This window comes from Pseudorca crassidens, chromosome 15 (assembly GCF_039906515.1).
Source record: "Pseudorca crassidens isolate mPseCra1 chromosome 15, mPseCra1.hap1, whole genome shotgun sequence".
Classification (NCBI taxonomy): domain Eukaryota; kingdom Metazoa; phylum Chordata; class Mammalia; order Artiodactyla; family Delphinidae; genus Pseudorca; species Pseudorca crassidens.
In genome coordinates this window covers 37,479,226-37,501,074 of record NC_090310.1, presented here as the reverse complement: position 1 = coordinate 37,501,074, position 21,849 = coordinate 37,479,226, and the positions used below count along the sequence as shown (strand labels likewise).

Sequence of the window (21,849 nt, the reverse complement as noted above, 5' to 3'; positions counted from 1 at the left end):
CAATTCTTTGTTTTTGTCGTTGTTTTTGAATGACAAAGCTACTTTTAATACTTTGGGCTGAGTCTGGCAGGAAAAAAATCACTGGGAAGGGGTAAACCCCTCAGCCCAGAAATGGCCCTGGGGGAGAGGGGCTCCCTGAAGGAAGGAAGCACAGGAGTGACATGTTGCAGACTCAGGGCCAAAGGGAACACCCTCGGTGCTGGGCCTGGGAGCACACAGTGGGGGCTCCAGCCACACAGGCCAAGGGCCAGAGGGTCGGACATGGAGCCACAAAGCTGCTTGGGTCCCTCCCTCTCATTTGCCTTTTTCTGCTTCTGCTGCGTGATCTCTGAGTCCGTCTGCTGCTGGGTGGCAGCAGAAAGCCATCATCTGGGTGCTTTCCCTTAACTGAGTACTACTCTGCTTTCTCATATTCCTCTGGTGGGCGAGCTCGTGCTGGTTACTGCGGGTCATGCGATGACTCCGGCCCACCTCCATTGGGTCCCCTCGTTCAGCCCGACATTGCAGGCCAATGTTATGATTAGTTGAGTGTGACAGTTTCTAAGAGTTCATGATTTGAAGATTTAAGGTTACTATGATTCTGGATTCTGTGCGTCCATAGAGTTAATGACTGACCCCAGCCTCTGGGCAGGAAGTGACCAGCACCCATCCTCCCTGGTGCTAGCCAGAGGGTGTGCCAGGTATGGAGATCACAGAGGGTGGCCAGTAGGGCCCTGGTCAGTGGAGCTGTGCAAGGGCACAACAGTGCTCAGGGCCAGGATGGAACCCTCAGAACCAAAACAGAGTGCCCTGTGCCCAGGGTAGGAGCCACTTCTCCCTAGTCGTGGGGTGGGGAGGGGTGAGGGTGGAGAGGGGAAACCCTACCTCCTGTGCTGTCCCAGGCAGCCCCCTCTCCAAGCTCAGTGGCATCAGCCAGTCCATGAGGGGCCCTGGCAGACACAATGGAGCTCAGAGAGGGATGTAGGGAATGGACAATCCAAGAAGGCTTCCTGGAAGGGTACAGCTTTTGGCAGTTTGTGTTATCTGTTGACTTTGTTATTTGCTCTACCGGCCTGAGTTCTCCAGAAGAGCCCAGCTGTGTTCATCATTCTGCTCCCTGCTGCACTTGGCACGTGCCTACACGCCCTCCGAACTGAATGGTTTCCTTACTCCTGTGTCTGTCTCCCCTTAGAATGTAAATAGGGATCTGTTTCCTTCACCGCTGATACCAGCGCCCAGCACACAGTAGGCGCTCGTCGCGAGTGCAATGGCGCGGCGGTCCCATGCGAGGGCGCTCGCACTGCGAAGCATCTCCCGAGGCCACACTTGGGCAGGCGGGGTGAACTACAAGTCCCATGGTGCCTCGCGGGCGCCGTCGTTGTCCTGCGCAGGCGCGGCCGCTCTCCAGTTGTCCTCTGTGCGGGCGAACTAGGCCGCGGGACCGAGGCGGAGGCCGCGGGAGCGCGTCCGAGAGTCGAGCCCGCCGCGCGTCGCTGCCATGCCGGACAGCTGGGACAACAACGTGTACCCCGAGCCCCCGCGCCGCACGCCGGCGCCCTCGCCGCAGACCACTCTGACCAACCCTATCACCTATTTTACGAAGGCTTTCGACCTCCTCGTGGATCGGCCAGTGACCCTCGCGAGAGGTACGAGCCCCAGCCGGGCCTTGCGCCCCGGGGCCCCCCACCGCTCCCGGGCCCCCCGCACCCGTCACTCAGCCTGGATCCCCACTGCACCCCAGGCCTCACCTCTTGGGACGACCCCGCCACACACACACCAAGAGCCCTCACTGCTGTATGGCCCCTGCCGCCGTCCACGGACCCCTGGTCTCCGGCCTCGCTCAAATGTTAGGGGCTGTTTGCTGATCGAAGTCATCTGCGTCCTGAGGCTTGTTAGATCCCACTCTCCCTAAACGCTTTGCATCCTGCGTTTTGCACAGAAGGCGGTCACAGAGGGCTGTTGAGGTACAGGGGTTCTCCCAACCCTTTGCATGCCTGCAAAATGGCCCGGGTGGTCATTGATGGCCGAGGCCCCTTCCACCTACGTGTGCTGTAACTTGCCCTCCGTGTGTGCCCACGCTTGAGAGCTGCCCAAATTCCGCCATCTCTGGTCCAAACTAGGTGAACGTTTTAAACCATCGTTGCCCAGTTTGTGGTTCAGCCATCTTGGTGGTGCAGCAGGCAGAGCATAATGCCCTTAGTCACTAGTGCCAGGCGATTCATCAATCGCCTAATTAATCCATTCATTCAACAACAGAACGTTTGGGGTGCATAGTATGCTCTGGTGGCTCTTTGTGGGGGGAGGAACCACCCTCACCCCACCCCACCCCGCCCCAAGGTCTGGAAAAAACAAGTAGTGGATCTGCTCCCTCTTTTGTATAGCAGTTTTTTAGAAAGTGTTTTATACGTCTGGATGGATGAGATCTCACTAGGTCCAACTTGTTCATTTACGCATGGGGAAGTTGAGGCCAGAAGGTCAGCAGTAGCAGAACTGGGACTGGAATCCCTGCTGGTGGCTCCCTGTTGGGGCCTGTTTGCCTCCACAGTGGAATCCCCGTGCTCTGGGGGAGCTGGGCCGGCAGGAGGGACTGTAGCAGGGTGTGGGCTTGCAGAGAACAGGCTCTGAATCCTGCCATCTCTCAGAGCCTGGGTCTCCTCTCTGTAAATGAAAAGGACCTGCCCCACATAGGGTTATCGTGGGGACAAAGTGAGTTAATGTATTATGCAACACAGGGTGGTTCCTGGCTTACAAGAAACTCTCCATAAACCGTAGACATTGCCATTTGTAGCCCAGTCCTTTCCAGGACTGTGTGCCAGCCCACACCTCTTCTTTGGGAGTCCAGTTGCCAGTCTTTGTAAAAGCTGGGAACATTTGGGAAACCTGCCTCTTCCACGGCTTATGAGAAATACAAAGCTAAGAGCCCTTTCAAACTGTGGCTTCTCCAAACCAATAAGGCCTTTGGACCTGGGGTTTTCTCTTTGCAGAGTTTATAGAGCAGCAGCATGCCAAGAACAGGTATTACTACTACCACCGTGAGTTCCGCCGCGTGCCGGACATCACTGAGTGCGAGGAAAAGGACATATTGTGCATGTTTGAAGCAGAAATGCAATGGAGAAGAGACTAGTAAGTCCTCCCCCTTGGGCTTCTGCTCTTAGTCAGTGAATACTACTGAGAGCCCTGTGCAATGAGCATATTCCCTCCGGATGCCATGAGATGGTGGCCAACCCAGATCTAGGGGTGGAGGGGCCAGACCACAGGGCTCCCAGGCCCTGCCTTCATTTTACTTTCCCTGAGTACAGGGAATCCTTATAGACCTTAAGACCAGCGGTCCCCAACCTTTTTGGCACCAGGGACCAGTTTCATGGAAGAGTTTTTCCACGGGGTGGCGGTGGGGGGACGGTTCAGGCAGTAATGCGAGCCATGGGGAGTGGCAGATGAAGCTTCGGTAGTGGTCCACGGCCCTGGGGGTTGGGGACCCCTGTTGTTCATCACCTTTCTCATTTTCCTTTCAGCAAAGTTGATCAGGAAATCGTCAACATTATCCAGGAAAGGCTAAAGGCCTGTCAGCAGAGGGAAGGTGAGAGCTACAGGCAGAACTGTACCAAGGAGCTGGAGCAGTTCACCCAGGTGGCCAAGGCCTACCAGGACCGCTGTGAGTCAGCTCCACCCCAGCCTGCCCCCAGCTACTCCTGCTTCTGCCACCCCACTTCCCAGTCCTCCTTCCAGTCTCTACAGAGCTGGGTACTAGACGTTTTGCTAATTAGCCCAATCTCTGGTGGTTGTAAAAGAAAACCACCTCACCTCATCCCTTATCTGCTCAATAACTTGTCTTAGCTGCCCAAGCCCTCCCTGCATGGAGAAAAGACCACAAATTCCCATCATGGCCTACGACTCCCCTCCCCATCTCTTTCCCAGATCATGACCTGGGGGCCCATTATTCTGCCAGGAAGTGCCTGGCAAAACAGAAGCAGAGGATGCTGGCAGAGAGAAAAGCCACCAAAGAGACTGCTGCTGCCTGAGGCAGCTCGAGCCACCTCATGTGTCTGTCGCTGTTGCTAAAATAAAGAGTAATGGAATCCCTGTGGTGTCATCTTTAGCTCCCAACCTTGACACATTGATAAACCTTATTCAGATTTCTCATCTTATTGGCCCCATTTCCCTTCCAAATTCAGCCACCACTAAACTTGAGAATAGGGAGTTCCCTGATGGTCCAGTGGTTAGGAACTCTGCACTTTCACTGCTGGGGGCTCAGGTTCAACCCCTGGTCGGGAAACTAAGATCCCACAAGCTTCATGGTACGGCCCCCCCCCCCCAAAAAAACAAGAGACAACTATAAACTAGCTTCATTCACTTTATTTTTCTTATAGAAAACTATGTGGTGGCTACAGCTGGAGCCTGGGTCCTCTGCACAGAAACTCTGGTGTGGGTCTTTACAAGATGGTCAGTGAATTCCTAGAAAAACAAAAGAGGCTTTAGTTGTAACCAAACAGACTGCTACCCTTTGCTTTGCCCGGCCTATGCCTAACAGGGTGGCGGGGCAGGAAGTACCTGATACGGAGACTTGGTGAACACCGTCTCTTTCCAGAGATCAGGAGTGAGATAACTGTAGGTCTTGGAAATGGCATCAAAAGTGGCCTTGGCTGAAAAAGGGAAAATAGCAGAGGATTAGTGAACTGACCTGAGATGAACCCCCAGTTACAGCAAGAAGCTGTCGCACTCCTAGGAACAGAGAGGCCACTGTGGGCCAATCTGTCGTGCATTAGGAGAGCCTTCCTCTCTCTCTCAAAATACACCAACCACACAAAGAATGTGACTGAGCAGAGCTGAGAGAAGCCAGAGTCTACATGTGGGCCACCTACCGAAGTTGCCCAGCGTGGCAGTGCAGCCCCTGGCAGAGGTGTAGCAGTCGTCAATTCCAGCCATCATCAGTAGCTTCTTGGGCACAGGGGCTGAGACGATGCCAGTGCCCCTGGGGGCAGGGATGAGGCGCACCAGCACAGAGCCACAGCGGCCAGTCACCTGGGAAGGAGTAGAGTCAGGAGATGGGCTGGAGAGTCTGCACCACTGCAGGCCCTGCCACGCACCACCATCCAGCCTACCTTGCAAGGGACGGTATGGGGCTTGCCAATCTTGTTCCCCCAGTAGCCTCGTCGCACGGGGACGATGGAGAGCTTGGCCAGAATGATGGCCCCACGGATGGCAGTGGCTACCTCCTTAGAGCACTTCACGCCCAAACCAACATGTCCGTTGTAATCCCCGATGGCGACAAACGCCTGCAAAGAGACTGACGTGGCTGGTGGTCCACTGCCCTTCATAACGTCAGTAGCCACCCACCGCACAGGGTCTGTTGTGCCCCTCAAGGAAAGACTGGCCACCAGGAGACCTATCTGAGATCCTGAGGAGATCCTTTCTCTCTCTCCCCATTACGAAAGTCACACGCATGAACACAAGTGCAACCATGCAGAGCTGAGAGAGTCTCACAAAAGCCTTTGATAGAAACAGCCTAGGAAAATAAGATTGCTGGGGTACCTTGAACCTGGTCCGCTGGCCAGCACGGGTCTGCTTTTGCACAGGCATGATCTTCAAAACCTCGTCCTTGAGAGATGCCCCCAAGAAAAAGTCAATGATCTCAGATTCCTACAAGAAAAAAATTTGTGACAAAACTTTAATAAAACCAAAGGTGGAGCCTAGGACCCCTCAATGTCCAACCAGTGACAAAGCTCCCTCGACCCCAGCCAGGCCAAGGCCCCACCCAAGAAAAAGAGAACCTATGTTTACCTTGATAGGCAAAGAAAAGAGATAGATCTCCTCCAAGGACTTGATCTTCATGTCCTTAACCAAGCGGCCCAGCTTGGTGACGGGGAGCCACTGAAAGAAGAAAAGGCGCAGCAGGTGCCCAGGACCGCCTTCCCGGTGCCGTCCAAGTGCCCGCCTCACGCGCATAGCGCAGACCTACCTCCTTGTCCTCGGCCTTGCCTCCGCGAGCTCCGCGGCCTCGGCCCCGGCCCCGACCGCGACCCCGGCCCCGGCCCCGGACGCCGCTGCCGAAGCCTCCGCGGAAGCCACCACGGCTTCCCATGCCAGGGCCCCCGGGGCCTCCAGGGCCTCCGGGGCCTCCCGCAGCACCGGCGTCATCCGCCATTTGCTAAAAAGAGTAACAAGAACCAGCCGGTCAGTGAGGCCCTGGCATCTACGGACACCTCGGACGCCCAGGCCGGGCTTCAGCCCCACAGCGTGGGCGCACCAGCCCGGACCCCGCCCGATGGCGGCGGATTCCCACCGCCCAGGCCCACCGGCCGCAGCTACTAACGTGAATACTCACGTGTTTTTACGGAAAAAAAGAAGGAAGCTTCCCCCAAGGGAGTCTTTATATAGCGCCAAGCGCCGCGAGATCTCGGCTGCCCCACCCCAATCGCTCTTGCGCCAAGGGCCTATAAAACGGCCTGTGATTGGCTCCGAGGGGCCCCGCCCCCGCCGAGCTCGGCGAGTGCCTGCGTGTCCGCGGCCCCAGAATCTGCGCGACTGGGACGCTGCTATAAGGGACAGCTCGGCCTCTACCTCGTCTTCTCCGGCTGCAGGTAGGTCTGTTCATTAAGTACTTCTGCCTGGCACTTTGCGGCGCTGTGGGGTGGTTGGGAGATCGGCGTTGGCTGAAAATCACCCGCGGCTTTGGCCGTGGCCGCAGGTGAGACTCGGCGCCCAGAGCCACCGGGGGCCTCAGCTCACCGCCCGCTCTTCCGTGTGGGGAGGTGAAACCCAGGCCCCGACACGCGCCGCCGCTCCGGGCCCGGTTGCGGCTGCTCTCATGTTCCGGACTCTGATACCTGATCCCTGATCTCGTCTTCTACCCTTAGGATGCCTGGATGCTCAGAGCCTGAGGCCGACGCCGCCGTGACCGGGGGGGGAAGGGGGGGCTCTGCTTTCGTTTTTCAATAAAGCTGTTGATCTGATTCATCCGTGTGTGGGTGTTCTTGAACCCCCGACTACCATCCTGGAAAACGCATCTGCTGACGTGGGAACCGAGGTGTGCTGTGGAGGGAGACCTTTGTGGGACACCTTCCTGGCCAGCTCAACTCTGCTTTGGATGCCACGCAGGGGTAGAACCCGGTCTTGAAGGTTGGCAAGTGATTTCTAAGATCCCACCCTCTAAAAGCGGCAGAGCCAGGTTTGAAACCATATTATTTCTACCCATACCCCGTATCTTCTACATCAGCCTGTAAAGTACCTTGAGCTTGAGGTGAGTCAGGCTGGATCAGCAAAACACTAACAAGGGTGGAAGTGTAAGACTTGCAGCTCAGAGGCTTGCAGTGGCTCCCTATTGCTCTCAGGAAAGGGTTAGGGTCTTTAGGATTTGATGAGCTCAACACTCAGTGGTATTGAAACTGCAGTTCTCTGTTCTGTGCCTCACACATGGAAATTGGTTTCCCCACACCTTTCCTCATAGGCCTACCCAGGTGGTCAGCCTACCTGCTCTGGGAGGCTCTCCCACATGCTAGGCTCCTGCTGCAGTACCACGGAAATCTGGTCCTCACTCCTGGTTTGTACCCTGGAGCTAGCTCCATAGGTCTCTGATCCTAAGAGACCTGATGATGAGTCAATGTCTAAAGCCCCCTGAACTCTTGGGGATCTGGCCACCTGGGCAGCCTATTTGAGGAAGGAGAGGGGAACAGTCCCTGCGCTCCTGCTGGAGCCTCAGCTTTGAGGAAATAGCCCCTGGAAGCTTGGTTCCAGCCTTAGTGCTATTTGAAGATGGCTGTCAGCCACCCCCAAGGCAGAGGCAAGGCAGGGGCTCCAGAGACCTATCCCGGCTCTGGGGTGCCCTGTGACTTTTGAGAGGGGAGCAAGAGCCAGGTGGTGCCCTGGGCCAGGGCTGTGATTGGCCTGAGCTGGACAATGCCACTGTGATGTCGGCCTGCTCCTGCTATGAAATGGAGGCTCCTGAGCCCCAGCGGTCAGTGGAGCTGCCATCCAGAGATCATGGTGAGCATTTAGACCTGTCCAGAGCTGGACCCCATTCCTCACTAAGATGATGTGCACAGTGGGGTACAAGCTCCCAAATAGGACACGGAAACCTTTCAGAGGGCTCTGGCCAAGTCTTTTTTTTAAAAAATAGTATTTATTTATTTGGTTGCACTGGGTCTTAGTTGCAGCTCACGGGCTTCTTAGTTGAGGCTTGAGAACTCTTAGTTGCAGTATGCATGTGAGATCTAGTTCCCTGACCAGGGATCGAACCCGGGCCCCCTACATTGGGAGCACAGATTCTTATTCACTGCGCCATCAGGGAAGTCCCTCTGGGCAGGTGTTAACTCCAGGCCAAGGCCAGCTTCTACAGCTGGAGGTTGGTAGTCATGGGGGGTCTTGACCCTCCCCACTGTCGCCTCATAGTGGGTGCTAACCCAGCCCTCCACTTGGGGCTCTAATGTGGCCCACCTCCCACCCAAAGCTTCCTGGGGTCCTTCTCTGGGCATGTGGAGTGGGGAGCCAGATCCTGGTCCCAGCCAGGCCCTAATGCTGTCCTGGCCTTTGCAGAGTGGCGGGTATGATCTCAACCTCTTCACCAGCCCTCCCGACTGCAACTTCCTGTGCTCTGTCTGCCATGGAGTTCTCAAGAGGCCGATGAGGTTGCCATGCAGCCACATCTTCTGCAAGAGGTGCATCCTCCCGTGGCTAGCCAGGTGCTACTGGGCACCCAAAAGGCTGGGAGGGCAGGGGTGGGGCTGGGAGCCATTCCTGAGGCCCAGAACAGAGAGGAAGGTCAGCCAAGCACTGGGTCATGACGGCCATAAAGTTCAGCTGCCAAATCTCCTGGGACACTAATTTATGTGAGTCTGGTCACCCTGTGGTATCTGCAACCCTTAGCCCCAGCCTCAGAGCTGAGAGCTCCCTATAATGCCCTCTTATGTCTCTTCCAGCTAAAGAGAAGGAGGGACCACCAGGGGAGGCATGTTGCTGCCACTTGCTCTCCTCCCACTCCCAATAATCACCCCCACTCATGTCTCCTAGGCAGAAGACCTGTCCATGCTGCAGGAAAGAGGTGAAACAGAAAAAGATGGTCCATGTGAATAAACTCCGGAAGCTCATTGGCCGCCTGGAAGTCAAGGTAGCTCAAAACACCCACTCCCACCACCCTACCCTCCTCACCCCTGTAGGGGTGGGGAGCAGAGCCAGGAGAGAGGTTGAAAAGAATCCCATCCTCAGAACTGAGGGTTTCTACACCAACAGACTGCCCTCCTTGAGGTCATCAGACTTGGCTGAATTTGAGTCACTTCTCTACCACTTACTTGCTGTGTGACTTTGGGCATGTTACCTAACCTTTCTGAGCCCCAGGAGCCCCAGCTGTAAAATGGGGATTATAGAGAATGGAGTGTCTGTTGTGCTGCCCATTACTCTCCAGCCCCATAGTTTTATAGATGCGGAAATTTAGATTTTTTTTTAAAAAACCTGACTGGGCAGTTCCCTCATGGTCTAGTGGTTAGCATTCAGTGCTTTCACTGCCATGGCTCAGGTTCAATCCTTGGTCAGGGAACTAAGATCCCACAAGCCACACAGTGGAACCAAAAAAAAAAAAAAAAAAAAAACCTGGCATACAAACAATCCACCCGACCAACCCAACCATGTAACTCCCTGTTCTCTAAACCTCAGGTCCTGTCCCCCTCCTCTCAGAGATTTAGATTTTTCCCACCTCCAAGCATTTGCTCCACTGTTTCCCTCTCTCCACCAAGCCAGTGGTACATAAGAGCTTGGGAGGCTCCCAGTTCAGTGGTTCCTGCTCAGTGGAATGCCATGGATGGGGGATTCTATGGGGGGCAGCCGGCTCATGGCTGGCAGTGCCTCACCTGGTTTGGCTCACACGATGCTCTCCTCCACCCCCAGTGCAAGAACGCCGAAGCTGGCTGCCTGGTGACGTGCCCCCTGGCCCATCGGAAGGGGCACCAGGACTCATGCCCTTTCGAGCTGATGGCCTGTCCCAATGAGGGGTGCACGTCGCGGGTGCCTCGTGGGAACCTGGCTGAGCACCGGCAGAATTGCCAGCATGGTGCCCATCAGCGCTGCCCCCTGGGCTGCGGGGCCACCCTGGGCCCGGCCGAACGCGCAAGCCACAACTGCTACCGTGAGCTGCGCAAGGCCTGGTGCCAGCGCCAGGAGCGCAGCCGGACCCTGGTGCTGTGCCTGCTACGGCGCATGCGCAAGGTGTACCGGTCTGCCAACCACATCCGCCGGCAGCTGGCCCAGCTCGGAGAGTTACTGGAGGAAGATGACGCCCTGCTCTTGGACGCCCCGCAAGAGGAGGCTGAGGCCCCCCCCAGAAGGCAGCATTGGGGCTGAGATGTGGGGGGCCCAGGGCCAAGCTACCTTGTAAATAGGAGAGTAAATAAACGCAGAGCCCCGGCCTGGCCGCCTCACCACAGCTGTGCTTGCTGTCCTCACGCCTTCCCCTCCAGGCATTACTCACCTCATCTGAAAGGGACATCTTGGCCTGTTTACCTGAACCTTTCCAAGGTCTTTCCCACTAGTTCTTCACACTGGCTCACCGGCTTCTGTGGTGTCTCCCAAGTGCCTAGAACACTGCTTTGCACGTGGAATGTGCTCAATCAATATTTGAACGACTCTGAAATCACCCGACGTATTTACCTGCGTTATTTCTCATACTATACCGGAAGCCCTAAGGCAGCGCCCGGTTCACAGGCTGTATCTGCTAACTCACCACACCTGACCACTCTTGCCCCAAATCCCAGAATGCCAAGGGGGCAGGAGTCTTGGGATTACTTTAGTAAACATTTCCTACGAATACCTTTTTTGCTTTTTTTTTAATACATTTATTTATTTATAAGTAAAGATGCGCACGGCCTTTTGCTGCGGCGAGCCGGGTCTACTCTTCTTGCGGTAAGTGGGCGCCTCATTGCAGTGGCTTCTCTTGTTGGAGAGCACGGGCTCTAGACGCACGGGCTCTAGACGCACAGGTTTCCGTAGTTGTGGCTTGCGGGCTCTAGAGCGCAGGCTCAGTAGTTGAGGCGCAGGGGTTTAACTTTAGTTGGTCTGCAGCATGTGGGATCTTCCTGGACCCTGGTTCGAACTCATATCCCCTGCAGTAGTAGGCGGATTCTTAACCACTAAGCCACCAGGTACGTTCCCGAATACCTTTTTAAATGTCCAGTAAGGGCTTCCCTGGTGGCGCAGTGGTTGAGAGTCCGCCTGCCGATGCAGGGGACACGGTTCGTGTCCCGGAGGAAGATCCCACGTGCCGCGGAACGGCTGGGCCCGTGAGCCATGGCCGCTGAGCCTGCGCGTCCGGAGCCTGTGCCCCGCAACGTGAGAGGCCCGCGTACCGCAAAAAAAAAAAAAAAAAAAAAGTCCAGTAAAACGACAGGCAGCTAGAGACCCCAGCACACTGCCAGTCGACCCCAGCCGCTTCCACGTTGTTCTACAGCCCGCCCTCAAGGCCGGAAACACCTCTGCCATCTTCCGCTTTCTGACGCCGCTCCGCTGCCCTCAGCAAAGATGTCGCCGAGGCCGCAGCGCTGGTGACGTCACATTAGTTGTCGGCGGTGACGCCATCCCCCGGCGCCGACAGTGTGGTGTCGCGCCCAGGTCTCCCTCACGCGGCGGCGGCGGCGGCGGCAGCGGCGACATGGCGGAGGCGGCAGCCGGAGTGGGCCGCTTCAAGTCCAAGTGAGCCGGGGCTCCGCCGGGGAGGGAGCCGGCTTCGCTGCCGGAGTAGCGAAGGCGCCTGGCGTGGGTCCTGCACCCATTTGGGGAGGGGGTGAGGGCTGGATACGGACAGGCCCGCGGAGTCCTCGCGGGAGAGCCGGCACTGACTGCTCTCGGAGGGCGGGCACTGGAGTCCCACCGGGTGCAGCTGGCTTCCGCTACTTAAACTTGGAGCCGGTTTGGGGAGGGGGAGGGGGACAAGAAATCCGAGAGAGGGAGGAAGGGGCGAACTGAGCACAGGTCGAGGCTGGTCCTGGACGGGAGCGGGACTCCCCAGCGCTCAGGTAGCAGGAGAAGAACCACCTCTGGGGCAGGCGGCCTGGGGGGTTTCATCTGCTGTCCCTCTTCTCCGGGGAGCAGCAGGAAGAGAGGTCAGGAGATGGGCTGGTCCTCCGTGGCCAGGAAGCTCTCAATCCCGTGCTTTTTCAACCCCCAAACTTATGCTGAACATCTAAGTGCTCAGTGCCCGGGACCAGACACACTCAGCCTCGTCCTGTGCAGCAGTCTGGTGGGATAAACATATTAAGCAAATCGTTTCTATCAGGACCTGTGACACGCATTAGCAAGGGGTAGCCCTGATGCCGAGACCATCTGTTGAATGGTCGAGTGGGTTCAGGGGGGCTCCGTTTCATCTTGGTTGTCAGGCTTCCTCCAGCGGAGTCATCCAGGCACCTTTGAAATTCGGGAAGAGAGACCCGGGCCACATACAGGGAACAGCCCATGTGAACACAAAGAGTCAGGAGACACCCCTCGAGGCAGGGTCTCGTAAACGTGTAAGGAGAGCAGAGGACTTTAAGGCAGGGTGATGACATGAACAGAGTTATGTTCTAGAAGGCCTCTCTGGGAGCAGGGTTTGAGAGAGTGATAGGGACCAAATGAAGAGGCTGGAGCAGCTCCCCGGAGAGGAGAGTGCAGTGGCTTGGACCAGCATGGAAGTAGCCAAGAGGGAGGGGAGAGGACAGCCTGACACTTTTGCTGAAATGAGAATCTGCTCAGAGAGTGAGATGGAGGAAGGAACCGGGCTTGGGGAAGGGGCAGGCTGGACCTCAGGAATGAAAGTGTTGAGGATGTTGAAGAGGATGTTGCTCTGGGCTGGTACCCAAGCCTTGTCTCTCATGGCCAGCAGGGGGCCCCCAAGGCCTGGCTTCCTCCATACCGGGGAGTCTGGGAAGACTTGGACTGCCCTGGGACCCGTGTGGATCACGGACCAGCCCAGGGTCCCAAATCTTCTGTAACATGGGGGTACCCATCTCACAGTACAGCTGAGAGTTAAAGAAAGGAACAGTAGAAGAGCTCATCACTCTTCCTCTCTCATGCCTCCTGCATCCCTGCTGCTACCCAGGAACTCCTCAAGGGCAGGGCCCTATTGGGTTGATCTCTAGGGGAGCATCTAGCGCAGGGCTGGGCACTGAGGATCAAGGGGTGGGTGGTTCACTCTCTCCCCATCTCTCCTCCAGCTATGCTGTCGAGCGCAAGATCGAGCCTTTCTACAAGGGCGGGAAGGTGCAGGTACTGGCCTAGGGGAGCAGAGTGGTGGGGCAGGCAGGGGCTGAAAAGTGTTACCTTGACTAAGACTCCTTTGTCACTAGCTGGATCAGACTGGGCAGCACCTCTTCTGTGTCTGTGGCACCAGAGTCAACATCCTGGATGTGGCCTCGGGGACTATGCTGCAGAGCCTGGAGCAGGTGAGGGCGGGGGAGGGTCAGGGTAAGGGGCTGGTGTGGGGGGCAGCCTATTCTCATGGCACCCTGTGCATTCACTCTCGCCCCAGGAGGACCAGGAGGACATCACTGCCTTTGATCTCAGCCCCGATGACAAGGTATATGGGACCGGGACAAGAGGTGGGCTCCGGTACCTCCCAACCAGAGTTGATGAGGATGGCGTCCATGCCTCTGCCCCCAGCTGAACTGCGTGCTCCCCCAGGTGCTGGTGACAGCCAGCCGGGCACTGCTGCTGGCTCAGTGGGCCTGGCAAGAGGGCAGCATCACCCGCCTGTGGAAGGCAATACACACAGCCCCTGTGGCCACCATGGCCTTTGACCCCACCTCCACGCTGTTAGCCACAGGTAGGACCCCGGCGGGTAGAGGGAGCAGCTAGAGCCAGGCAGGGGGCTTTGGGCATACAGCCCCTGCACCTCGAATACATTCCCACAGGCGGCTGTGATGGGGCTGTGCGTGTCTGGGATGTCGTGCAGCACTATGGGACACACCACTTTCGGGGCTCACCGGGTGTCATACAGTGAGTAGGGGTGGCGGAGGGCGGGTGGGTGGGGCGTCACAGTCAGGGTGGCATAGCTCACCAGCCCCACTCCACCTGCCTGCAGTTTGGTGGCCTTCCACCCGGACCCCGCACGCCTGCTCCTATTCTCCTCAGCCGCAGACACCAGCATCCGCGTGTGGTCGCTGCAGGACCGGTCGTGCCTGGCCATGCTGACTGCCCACTACAGCGCTGTCACTTCTCTGACTTTCAGTGCCGATGGTCACACCATGCTCAGGTCAGTAGCCAGCTACCCAGGCCTTGGCAGGAAAGGGACGGCCACAGCTGAGACTTGGGAACTGAGGTGGCTGTTTCCCCCCAGCTCAGGCCGTGACAAGATCTGCATTGTTTGGGACCTGCAGAGCCTCCAGGCCACAAGGACCGTGCCGGTGTTTGAGGTGGGGTGCCAGGGCCATTGAGTGGGGCGGGGTGGGGTGCGGGGCTGCCACCTCTGACCTGCTCGTCCTCAGAGTGTGGAGGCTGCAGTTCTGTTGCCAGAGGAGCCGGCGCCGGAGCTGGGTGTGAAGTCTGAGGGCCTGCACTTCCTGACAGCTGGAGACCAAGGTGGGTGGGGCCAGGCCAGGGCGGGCAGCAGGGGTAATGGAGGCCTGTGGACCCGTGAGTCCCAGCGGCCCTTGTCCCCACACAGGCACACTGCGCGTGTGGGAGGCGGCCTCTGGGCAGTGTGTCCATGCACAACGGCAGCTGCCAGGTCCCGGGCGGGAGCTGACCCACTGCACCCTGGCCCGAGCCGCTGGGCTGCTCCTCAGCGTCACTGCTGACCATAACCTGCTTCTCTATGAGGCCCGCTCCCTGCAGCTGCAGAAACAGGTGAGCAAGCACTGCCCCTGCTCGGCCCACAGCCCAGGATGCCAGCCCTCCACTCACACAGGCCCTGGCCTGTGTCCCTCCTGCCCCTACAGTTTGCCGGCTACAGTGAGGAGGTGTTGGACGTCCGGTTCCTCGGGCCCAAGGACTCCCACGTTGTGGTGGCCTCTAACAGCCCCTGCCTGAAAGTGTTTGAGCTGCAGACGTCCGCCTGCCAGATTCTCCACGGCCACACAGGTGAGGGCGCCAGGCCAGCGCCCCCGAACTTCACCCAGGACTGGATTGCCCCGCCTTGCCATAGCTGTTCTCTAGCCATTTCTTCTCCACCTTTTTCTAGATATTGTCCTGGCCCTAGATGTGTTCCGGAAGGGGTGGCTCTTCGTTAGCTGTGCCAAGGTAAAGCACCACGAGAGGTGCGGGGGACAGGGTCCTGGGTCAGGAAGCCCAGCCCAGCCTCTCCTCACCCATCCCATCCCCAGGATCAGAGCATCTGCGTCTGGAGGATGAACAAGGCAGGCGAGGTGGCCTGTGTGGCTCAGGGCTCTGGACACACACACAGCGTGGGCACCATTTGTTGCTCAAGGTAGTGGTTCAGGGCTGGGATCCAGGGTGTCACGGAGGCAGAGGCGGGTTTTGCCTTGCTCTCTGAGTCTCCAGCCTAGGAATGTGGACTAGAGAACAGCGGCTGGGGCATCCTCAGATGCTACTGTAGGAGGTTCCTAAGAAGTGATCTTAAGGTTGTGTGGATAAAAGAGGAGGGGTGGTAGACCAGGGACAATGACACTAAGCAGCTTCTAGGGGGAGAGGGTGCTCTTTAGGCCTGGGGCTCCCATTGTTGGGACCAAGTCCCCGAGTTTGACAGCACTGAGGGCACACAGTGCAGACTCAAGTGGAAGCAGGTGGTCCCAGAGGTGTTAAGGCGGTGGCACATTAGTTCACATTCTGGGACAGTCTTTCTGGTTTGGACCAAGGTCTGACAGGCCTGAGCTGTGGTGCACTGCAGACAGGGCTGGCCAGGGCTCAGCAGGTGTCTCCCCCTCCCCCAAATCGGGCCTCAGGCTGAAGGAGACCTTCCTGGTGACGGGCAGCCAGGACTGCACTGTGAAGCTGTGGCCCCTCCCTGAAGCCCTGCCATCCAAGAGCACAGGCCCCGATGGTGGACCTGTCCTCCTACAGGCCCAGGCCACGCAGCACTGCCACGACAAGGTGACCGCACGCAGCACACAGGTGGGGTCGTAGCAGGGCCCTTGCTGGGATGGGGATCTGAGCTGCTGTCTGCTCCCACCACCAGGACATCAACAGTGTGGCCATCGCCCCCAACGACAAGCTGCTGGCCACGGGGTCACAGGACCGCACGGCCAAACTCTGGGCCCTGCCACAGTGCCAGTTGCTGGGCGTCTTCTCGGGCCACCGGCGTGGCCTCTGGTGTGTCCAATTCTCGCCCATGGACCAGGTGTTGGCTACGGCCTCGGCCGATGGCACTGTCAAGCTCTGGGCACTGCAGGATTTCAGCTGCCTCAAGGTAAGCCTCCCTCAGCCCAGGCCTGGCCCCCTACCTGGTGACACCTCACACCTCCCCTCTCCCCACCCTGCAGACGTTCGAGGGACATGATGCTTCTGTGCTGAAGGTGGCATTTGTGAGCCGCGGCACACAGCTGCTGTCCAGGTGAGTGGGTGAGGGCGGGGCAGGGTTAGGGGTGAGCTAGGGGCAGGCCCCAGGGCTGAGCCCCCTCCCAATCCTGAACACAGCGGCTCTGATGGGCTTGTGAAGCTTTGGACCATCAAGAACAATGAGTGTGTGAGGACGCTGGACGCCCACGAGGACAAGGTCTGGGGTCTGCACTGCAGCCGGCTGGATGACCATGCCCTCACCGGCGCCAGCGACTCTTGCGTCATTCTCTGGAAGGTGTGTGGCCTGGGGTGGGGTGGGGGGACAGTGGGCAGGACAGCGTGGGTGTGCCAGTCTGACCCCAGTCTGACCTCAGGATGTGACCGAGGCGGAGCAGGCAGAGGAGCAGGCCAAGAGAGAGGAGCAGATGGTCAAGTGAGTTGGGGGTCTCCACCCAACCCCTCACGGCAAGTCCCATGTGTTAGCACCACCCCTGCCCCTTGGAATAGGGCACATTGGCGTCCCTTCTCTCTATAGCTTGGGGAAACCAAGGCTCGGAGCAGCAACACAGCTCACCCCCAGCGGGTGCTCAGGCCCAGGCTGCAGACTCCTCAGCCAGCCCCGATGGCTCTGCCTTCAGTCCTAGCCAGGTCCCCTAGTGGTCCTGTTCCCTCCTTCCCCCACCAGGCAACAAGAACTGGACAACCTGCTCCACGAGAAGCGGTACCTGCGGGCGCTGGGCCTGGCCATCTCTCTAGACCGGCCCCACACTGTGCTGACTGTCATCCAGGGTCAGTGCTGCCTCGGGCCAGACAGGCGGCAGGGGTAGTCTCTCGGGTCCTTCCCCAGGGCTCAGTCTCCTCTCTCCTCCCGTAGCTATCCAAAGGGACCCCGAGGCTTGCGAGAAGCTGGAAGCCACGGTGCTCCAACTGCGGCGAGACCAGAAAGGTCTGGGGCAGGCAGGTCAGGGCTGGATGGTGCCTAGTAAGGCTGGGGTGGCCCAGCAGGCAGGTCTGACGGTCCCCATCACCCACAGAGGCCTTGCTGCGCTTCTGTGTCACGTGGAACACCAACTCACGGCATTGCCACGAAGCCCAGGCCGTGCTGGCCGTGCTCCTGCAGCATGAAGCCCCGGAAGAGCTGCTGGCCTACGACGGTGTGCGGGCCTCACTTGAGGCCCTGCTGCCCTACACTGGTATGTAGACCCAGCCCCAGGTGGGCGCAGGGGGCCGTCCAGCCAGATTCCTCCTACCCTGATCGCCTGCTGTCCTCCCCCAGAGCGGCACTTTCAACGGCTCAGCCGGATGCTGCAGGCAGCCACCTTCCTGGACTTCCTATGGCACAACATGAAGCTGCCCACCCTCCCCGCGGCCCCCGCGGCCCTCTGAAACACACCAAAACATGTACTTTGCTATCTCAGCTGCCTGTGTCTGTCTGGGCTTTGTCTCACCCCAGGTCCTGGACCACTGCCTGGGCCAGCCCGAGGCTGGGCCCACCAGCCAGCCCCGCCCCCACACTTTGGCCCAAGATCCCCCAGTCCCTGCCCCTCAGCACAGACACTGGGTGGGGGTCAGTCAGGAGAACTTTACTCAGAAGACAAGGGAGAGTGTAGTCTCCTTGCCCCACCAGCCAGGGAGTCCCACCCTCAACTGCGCATCCCACAGCCCTGAGGCTGATGTGGCTGGCAGCCACCATCCTTGGGGTCTGGAGCCTCTGGCCTGCCGCTCCAGCTGTGGGGTGCACAGCGCAGCCCTCCACAACATGCCACACACTCTCAAGGGGGTCCGTGACACCCTGGGTCCTGCTCCAGTGCCTCACAGGTGATGGTGCAGCAGCAGCTCTGAATGGCACTCCGAGATGGTCGGGCAGGCACGGTAGGCGGCAGGGTCGTCGCCTGGGGGGACTTGGGGGAGCTTTGGGCCTCGCCCTCCCTGTCCTCACCACCATCTACCCTGAGGTGGAGCCATGGTCCACTGAGGAGTGTGCCCAGCCCGTCAGGCTGCAGTATTGCAGCTGGGAGAAGACCAGTACGGCCTTGGAACCTGTGGGGGAGGGCGGGGTTTGGTTAGCACTGGGCCCTGCCTCTGTTAGACTGGGCCCACCAGAGCCCCACCCCACGTACCTGCACAGCCACCAACCACAGTCTGATGTTTCCAGCACACGCACGCGTGCCCCTGTGGTCACAGACAGCTCATCGGCTTGGCTGCTCTCGTAGGAATGGGAAGCACAGAACTGGTACCCTGGGAACGGATCCTTGGTGGTCACCACAGAGGCCAGGGCCCCACCTCTTAGTCCCTGCATCATCTCCTGCTGAATCACCACCTCCGGGCTCCCCTCTGGATCTCTGCTGACACCAGGGACCGCTTTAAAACCCAGTGCGGGGCTTCCCTGGTATCGCAGTGGTTAAGAATCTGCCTGCCAATGCAGGGGACATTGGTCCAGGAAGATCCCACATGCCGTGGAACTAAACCCACGTGCCACAGCTCCTGAGCCTGCACTCTAGAGCCCATGAGCCACAACTACTGAGGCCCGCGCACCTAGAGCCCGTACTCCACGACAAGAGAAGCCACTGCAATGAGAAACCTCTGCACCGCAAGGAAGAGTAGCCCCTGCTCGCTGCAACTAGAGAAAGCCTGTGCACAGCAACGAAGACCCAATGCAGCCAAAAATAATAAATAAGTAAATTAAATTAAAAAAAAAACCCAGTGGGGCTCCGCCTCACTGTGGGGACCAAGCACACACTACAGGGCCACTGGTACCCCCTGGTCGTCCCAAGGCCTCATTCCTCTGGCTTGCGTGCTGCTTGTGACTCAGCTTTGCCGAACACAGCCCCGTGGTGGTGGGTGTGGGGAGGAGGGTTAGTCTCACCACTGCTCCCTAGGGACCATTCCCCATCTCGTCCCTGGCCCAGGGCCACCTCTTCCAAGTAGGGAGCAGGAAACCATGCCATCTGCTGGTCCTCATTCGCCACCAGCCACCAGCCTGTGCCCAAGATAAGGGCAGGGGGTGTTTTGGTTCCTGAGGCCCACTGGCATCCCAGGGGGCAGAAGGATGTGTCCCCAGATTCCCACCCAGGCCCACCTGAGGGGTGTTGCAGCAGCACATCTAGGGCCTCCTGGGCCCGAGCATGGAAGGGCTGGCCCCATGTGTCCTGGGTGCTGAAGGGCTGCAGACAGTGCAGGCTCTGAGCCTCCTGGCTGCGGATGGCAGGGCTGCCCGTGGGGCCTGGCAGGGGCTCTTGTGGGGCAGGCAGGATCACCAGGCTGGTGAGGGTGCAGGTGAGAGGTGGGATGTCCACCTGTCCATTCAGCCTCTAAGCCTGCCCTCATTGGCCCTTCCTCCACCCCGCCTCCCCCATATTCCAGATGTTTCTGCTGGCAGAGAGTTGGGGGTGGGTCAGGCACCTGCCAGCTGGCAGCACAGGGTCCAAGTCCATGGGTTGTGGTGCAAAGAAGCCAGTGAGTACCGGGCTGTGGGTCACACGCTCCCCTGTCGCCAGCAGCGCCCTTGAGTAGGTCTCCAGCAGCTGCAGGCGTGCCAGGCCTCTGCCAGTGCGGCCCCAGTGCACCAACAACGATGCATCTGTGGCCAGGATAGGGACTGACCGTGAGAGACACACCCCAGGGCTCCCCACATCAGACTGCTGCCTCCCCCGCCCCTCCTGGGATCCTTGCTGGCCTGACCTGTAAGCTTGGGGAGAATGCGGTCAGATCTCCGCAGCAGACCCGCCTCCACTGGAAAAGTCTCCTTGAGGGTTTTCTGAAGGCGAGAAGGGGCGTGTCAGTCTCCGAGGGCCCACTGTTCCCCTGGGAGGGCGGGGGTCCCTTTCCAGGATCTTAGGGGCTGGAAGCCCTTGTGGGGACAAGGGCAGGCAATGCGGGGTGGTCACGGGTGGGTCATGCAGTTGGGGGAAGTCAGGGTGGCTCCAAACTCACTCACATGGAGTCTCCTGAACTCCTCCCAGCTTCTTCGTGCAAAGGTGTCGCTGTCATCCGACCAGCACACGGAAAAGGCGAACGTCTGTTAGATGAAATAGGTTGGGGGCTTCTTGGAGGCGCTAGGCCAGGAATTCCCTCCCTCCCCCTTGGGGCTGGCAGGGGTCCCATCAGTCCCGACCTGGAGCCTGTCTGTCTGTACCAGAGCTGCCCCGCTCACAGACACCGGGTGCCGGGGGCCTGCCATCGCTGTGGCTTCCCCAGATCTCCGTCACAGGTTTCTGGAGTCTGTCGGGTGTGGTCAAGCGTCCCACTGCCTCCCTGCCTACTTGGGGAGGAGGGGAGGCCTCGGGTACCCAGAAGACGGTTTGGAATTCCCCGGCGATGCCCCAGACCTGCCACGTCCTTGCTGCACTTCCCTGCCTGTGACTGGGTCCTTCACAGCTTCCTCACCGCACCCCTAGCCTGTAGAGGGGCAGGAGCACAGGGCTCCGTGGATGGGAGGAGAAGCAAAGAAAGAGTAGAAGGGCTGGGGCTGGGACTGCGGCCTGAGGCCCTCCTGCTGGAGTCTGGCGGTGGGTGGAGGAGGAGGAGAAGGAAGAGCTATCAAAGTGCCGCCAGGCCTGGCCACACCTCCCGGCTCTCCCACACCCTGTGTAGTGCTGAGATCGGTCAGAGCCACCTGCCGGGTGTGCCCTTTGGCTCTTTGAACTCCCTGGGGAGCTAACAGCAGTCGTCATCAGGAACCAGTGACCCAGTGTTAAAGGCTTTAAGTGCTTTGTTTGGCTTAATCCTCACATTGGAGGAAAGGTCTCTATAATGTCCCCAAATCACAGAGGAGGAAATTTGTGTTAAATGGATATTAACTGTCAGGGTTTCTTTCTTTATGTGTTGGGGAGAGGCGGACGTCACAGTTTTACCCCATAGGTTCCCCTGTGGTGGAGAGACTTGGGGCAGGATGAAGAGGGTCACCAGCGCTTGGGGGATGGGGGAAGTGGCGACTAGGACTGTTTTGAGAGCCATCTCTGAATTCATGATTTATCATAGTTTGCTGTAAACACAGCCTCTGAGATCAAGAGTGACCATCCCCCCACTAACTGGGGTGGTGAAGGGAAGGCCCTAGAATCCCCAGACAGGTGGTGTGCCCAGGTGCCCCACATCTCTGGACTGCTTCCTTATAGGGGAGATTTTTGGAGCCCCATCCAACCCTGGCACACAGTGGTTCTTCCCCCTGTTGGAGCCACCGGCTCTGTGTTGAGACTCCCTCTACCCCAAGCCCTCGAGGGAGGGGTCAGCCTCTATGGCATCCCTCCAGGAAACCACTCTGGCCTTGACAAAAGGCCTTTGTGTATCTGTCCAACCAGTGGCTCTCTCTGAAACCTTCAAACCTTCCCTAGTCTTGGCCCAGGCAATGAACACCTGTGGACATAGGCCTAATTTTTGCAAAGTGCCTTCAGCCCAGCTGTCACCTTGCCAATCTCAGTGGGGGCCACTGGCCTGGTAGGGTACAGGGTGGGACAGATCCTGCTCCCT

The 21,849-nt window shown here is 58.5% G+C and overlaps 5 protein-coding genes and 3 non-coding genes across 12 annotated transcripts; 4 read left to right on the top strand and 4 right to left on the bottom strand.

The window, feature by feature from the left end:
• Nucleotides 1-1,381: 1,381 nt before the first annotated feature.
• On the top strand, nt 1,382-4,057 carry NDUFB10 (NADH:ubiquinone oxidoreductase subunit B10). The gene is made up of 4 exons (XM_067707036.1): nt 1,382-1,625; nt 2,964-3,102; nt 3,492-3,631; nt 3,895-4,057. Exons 1-4 carry the CDS (start codon nt 1,478-1,480, stop codon nt 3,996-3,998), a joined length of 531 nt encoding a protein of 176 aa, XP_067563137.1. The 5' UTR covers nt 1,382-1,477; the 3' UTR covers nt 3,999-4,057.
• A 260-nt stretch (nt 4,058-4,317) lies between these two features.
• On the bottom strand, nt 4,318-6,159 carry RPS2 (ribosomal protein S2). Its single transcript, XM_067707031.1, has 7 exons — nt 5,936-6,159; nt 5,758-5,847; nt 5,509-5,616; nt 5,079-5,252; nt 4,839-4,998; nt 4,528-4,619; nt 4,318-4,431 (listed from the first exon to the last, which is right to left on the bottom strand). Exons 1-7 carry the CDS (start codon nt 6,119-6,121, stop codon nt 4,351-4,353), a joined length of 891 nt encoding a protein of 296 aa, XP_067563132.1. The 5' UTR covers nt 6,122-6,159; the 3' UTR covers nt 4,318-4,350.
• On the bottom strand, nt 4,686-4,812 carry LOC137208230 (small nucleolar RNA SNORA64/SNORA10 family). The gene has a single exon (XR_010935550.1). It is a non-coding gene; the product is annotated as a small nucleolar RNA SNORA64/SNORA10 family (small nucleolar RNA).
• Nucleotides 5,322-5,455, bottom strand: LOC137208228 (small nucleolar RNA SNORA64/SNORA10 family). The gene has a single exon (XR_010935549.1). It is a non-coding gene; the product is annotated as a small nucleolar RNA SNORA64/SNORA10 family (small nucleolar RNA).
• Nucleotides 6,160-6,295: 136 nt separating the features above from the next.
• On the top strand, nt 6,296-10,382 carry RNF151 (ring finger protein 151). Of its 4 annotated transcripts, none has more exons than XM_067707033.1 (5): nt 6,296-6,557; nt 6,834-7,095; nt 8,509-8,654; nt 8,983-9,079; nt 9,853-10,382. In XM_067707033.1, the coding sequence occupies exons 3-5, from the start codon at nt 8,596-8,598 to the stop codon at nt 10,303-10,305; spliced, it is 609 nt and encodes a 202-aa protein (XP_067563134.1). In that variant the 5' UTR covers nt 6,296-6,557; nt 6,834-7,095; nt 8,509-8,595; the 3' UTR covers nt 10,306-10,382. The 4 variants fall into 4 exon arrangements, with proteins under 4 accessions (XP_067563134.1, XP_067563133.1, XP_067563135.1 ...); XM_067707032.1 differs by having other exon boundaries at nt 6,834-7,144; XM_067707034.1 differs by having other exon boundaries at nt 6,834-7,216.
• Nucleotides 6,625-6,751, top strand: LOC137208254 (small nucleolar RNA ACA64). Its single transcript, XR_010935572.1, has one exon. It is a non-coding gene; the product is annotated as a small nucleolar RNA ACA64 (small nucleolar RNA).
• A 1,110-nt stretch (nt 10,383-11,492) lies between the features above and the next one.
• Nucleotides 11,493-17,800, top strand: TBL3 (transducin beta like 3). 2 transcript variants are annotated; one of them, XM_067707029.1, is made up of 22 exons: nt 11,493-11,649; nt 13,146-13,197; nt 13,287-13,373; nt 13,460-13,507; nt 13,612-13,753; nt 13,842-13,926; nt 14,012-14,182; nt 14,267-14,342; nt 14,415-14,508; nt 14,594-14,775; nt 14,868-15,009; nt 15,110-15,168; nt 15,252-15,355; nt 15,831-15,978; nt 16,064-16,294; nt 16,368-16,438; nt 16,522-16,678; nt 16,758-16,816; nt 17,069-17,172; nt 17,258-17,329; nt 17,418-17,576; nt 17,660-17,800. In XM_067707029.1, exons 1-22 carry the CDS (start codon nt 11,609-11,611, stop codon nt 17,767-17,769), a joined length of 2,394 nt encoding a protein of 797 aa, XP_067563130.1. In that variant the 5' UTR covers nt 11,493-11,608; the 3' UTR covers nt 17,770-17,800. The 2 variants fall into 2 exon arrangements, with proteins under 2 accessions (XP_067563130.1, XP_067563131.1); XM_067707030.1 differs by having other exon boundaries at nt 13,278-13,373.
• Nucleotides 17,801-17,966: 166 nt separating this feature from the next.
• NOXO1 (NADPH oxidase organizer 1) lies at nt 17,967-20,875 on the bottom strand. The gene is made up of 8 exons (XM_067707038.1): nt 20,498-20,875; nt 20,321-20,401; nt 20,065-20,140; nt 19,786-19,963; nt 19,463-19,644; nt 19,250-19,363; nt 18,504-18,621; nt 17,967-18,423 (listed from the first exon to the last, which is right to left on the bottom strand). Exons 1-8 carry the CDS (start codon nt 20,561-20,563, stop codon nt 18,156-18,158), a joined length of 1,083 nt encoding a protein of 360 aa, XP_067563139.1. The 5' UTR covers nt 20,564-20,875; the 3' UTR covers nt 17,967-18,155.
• Nucleotides 20,876-21,849: the final 974 nt, after the last annotated feature.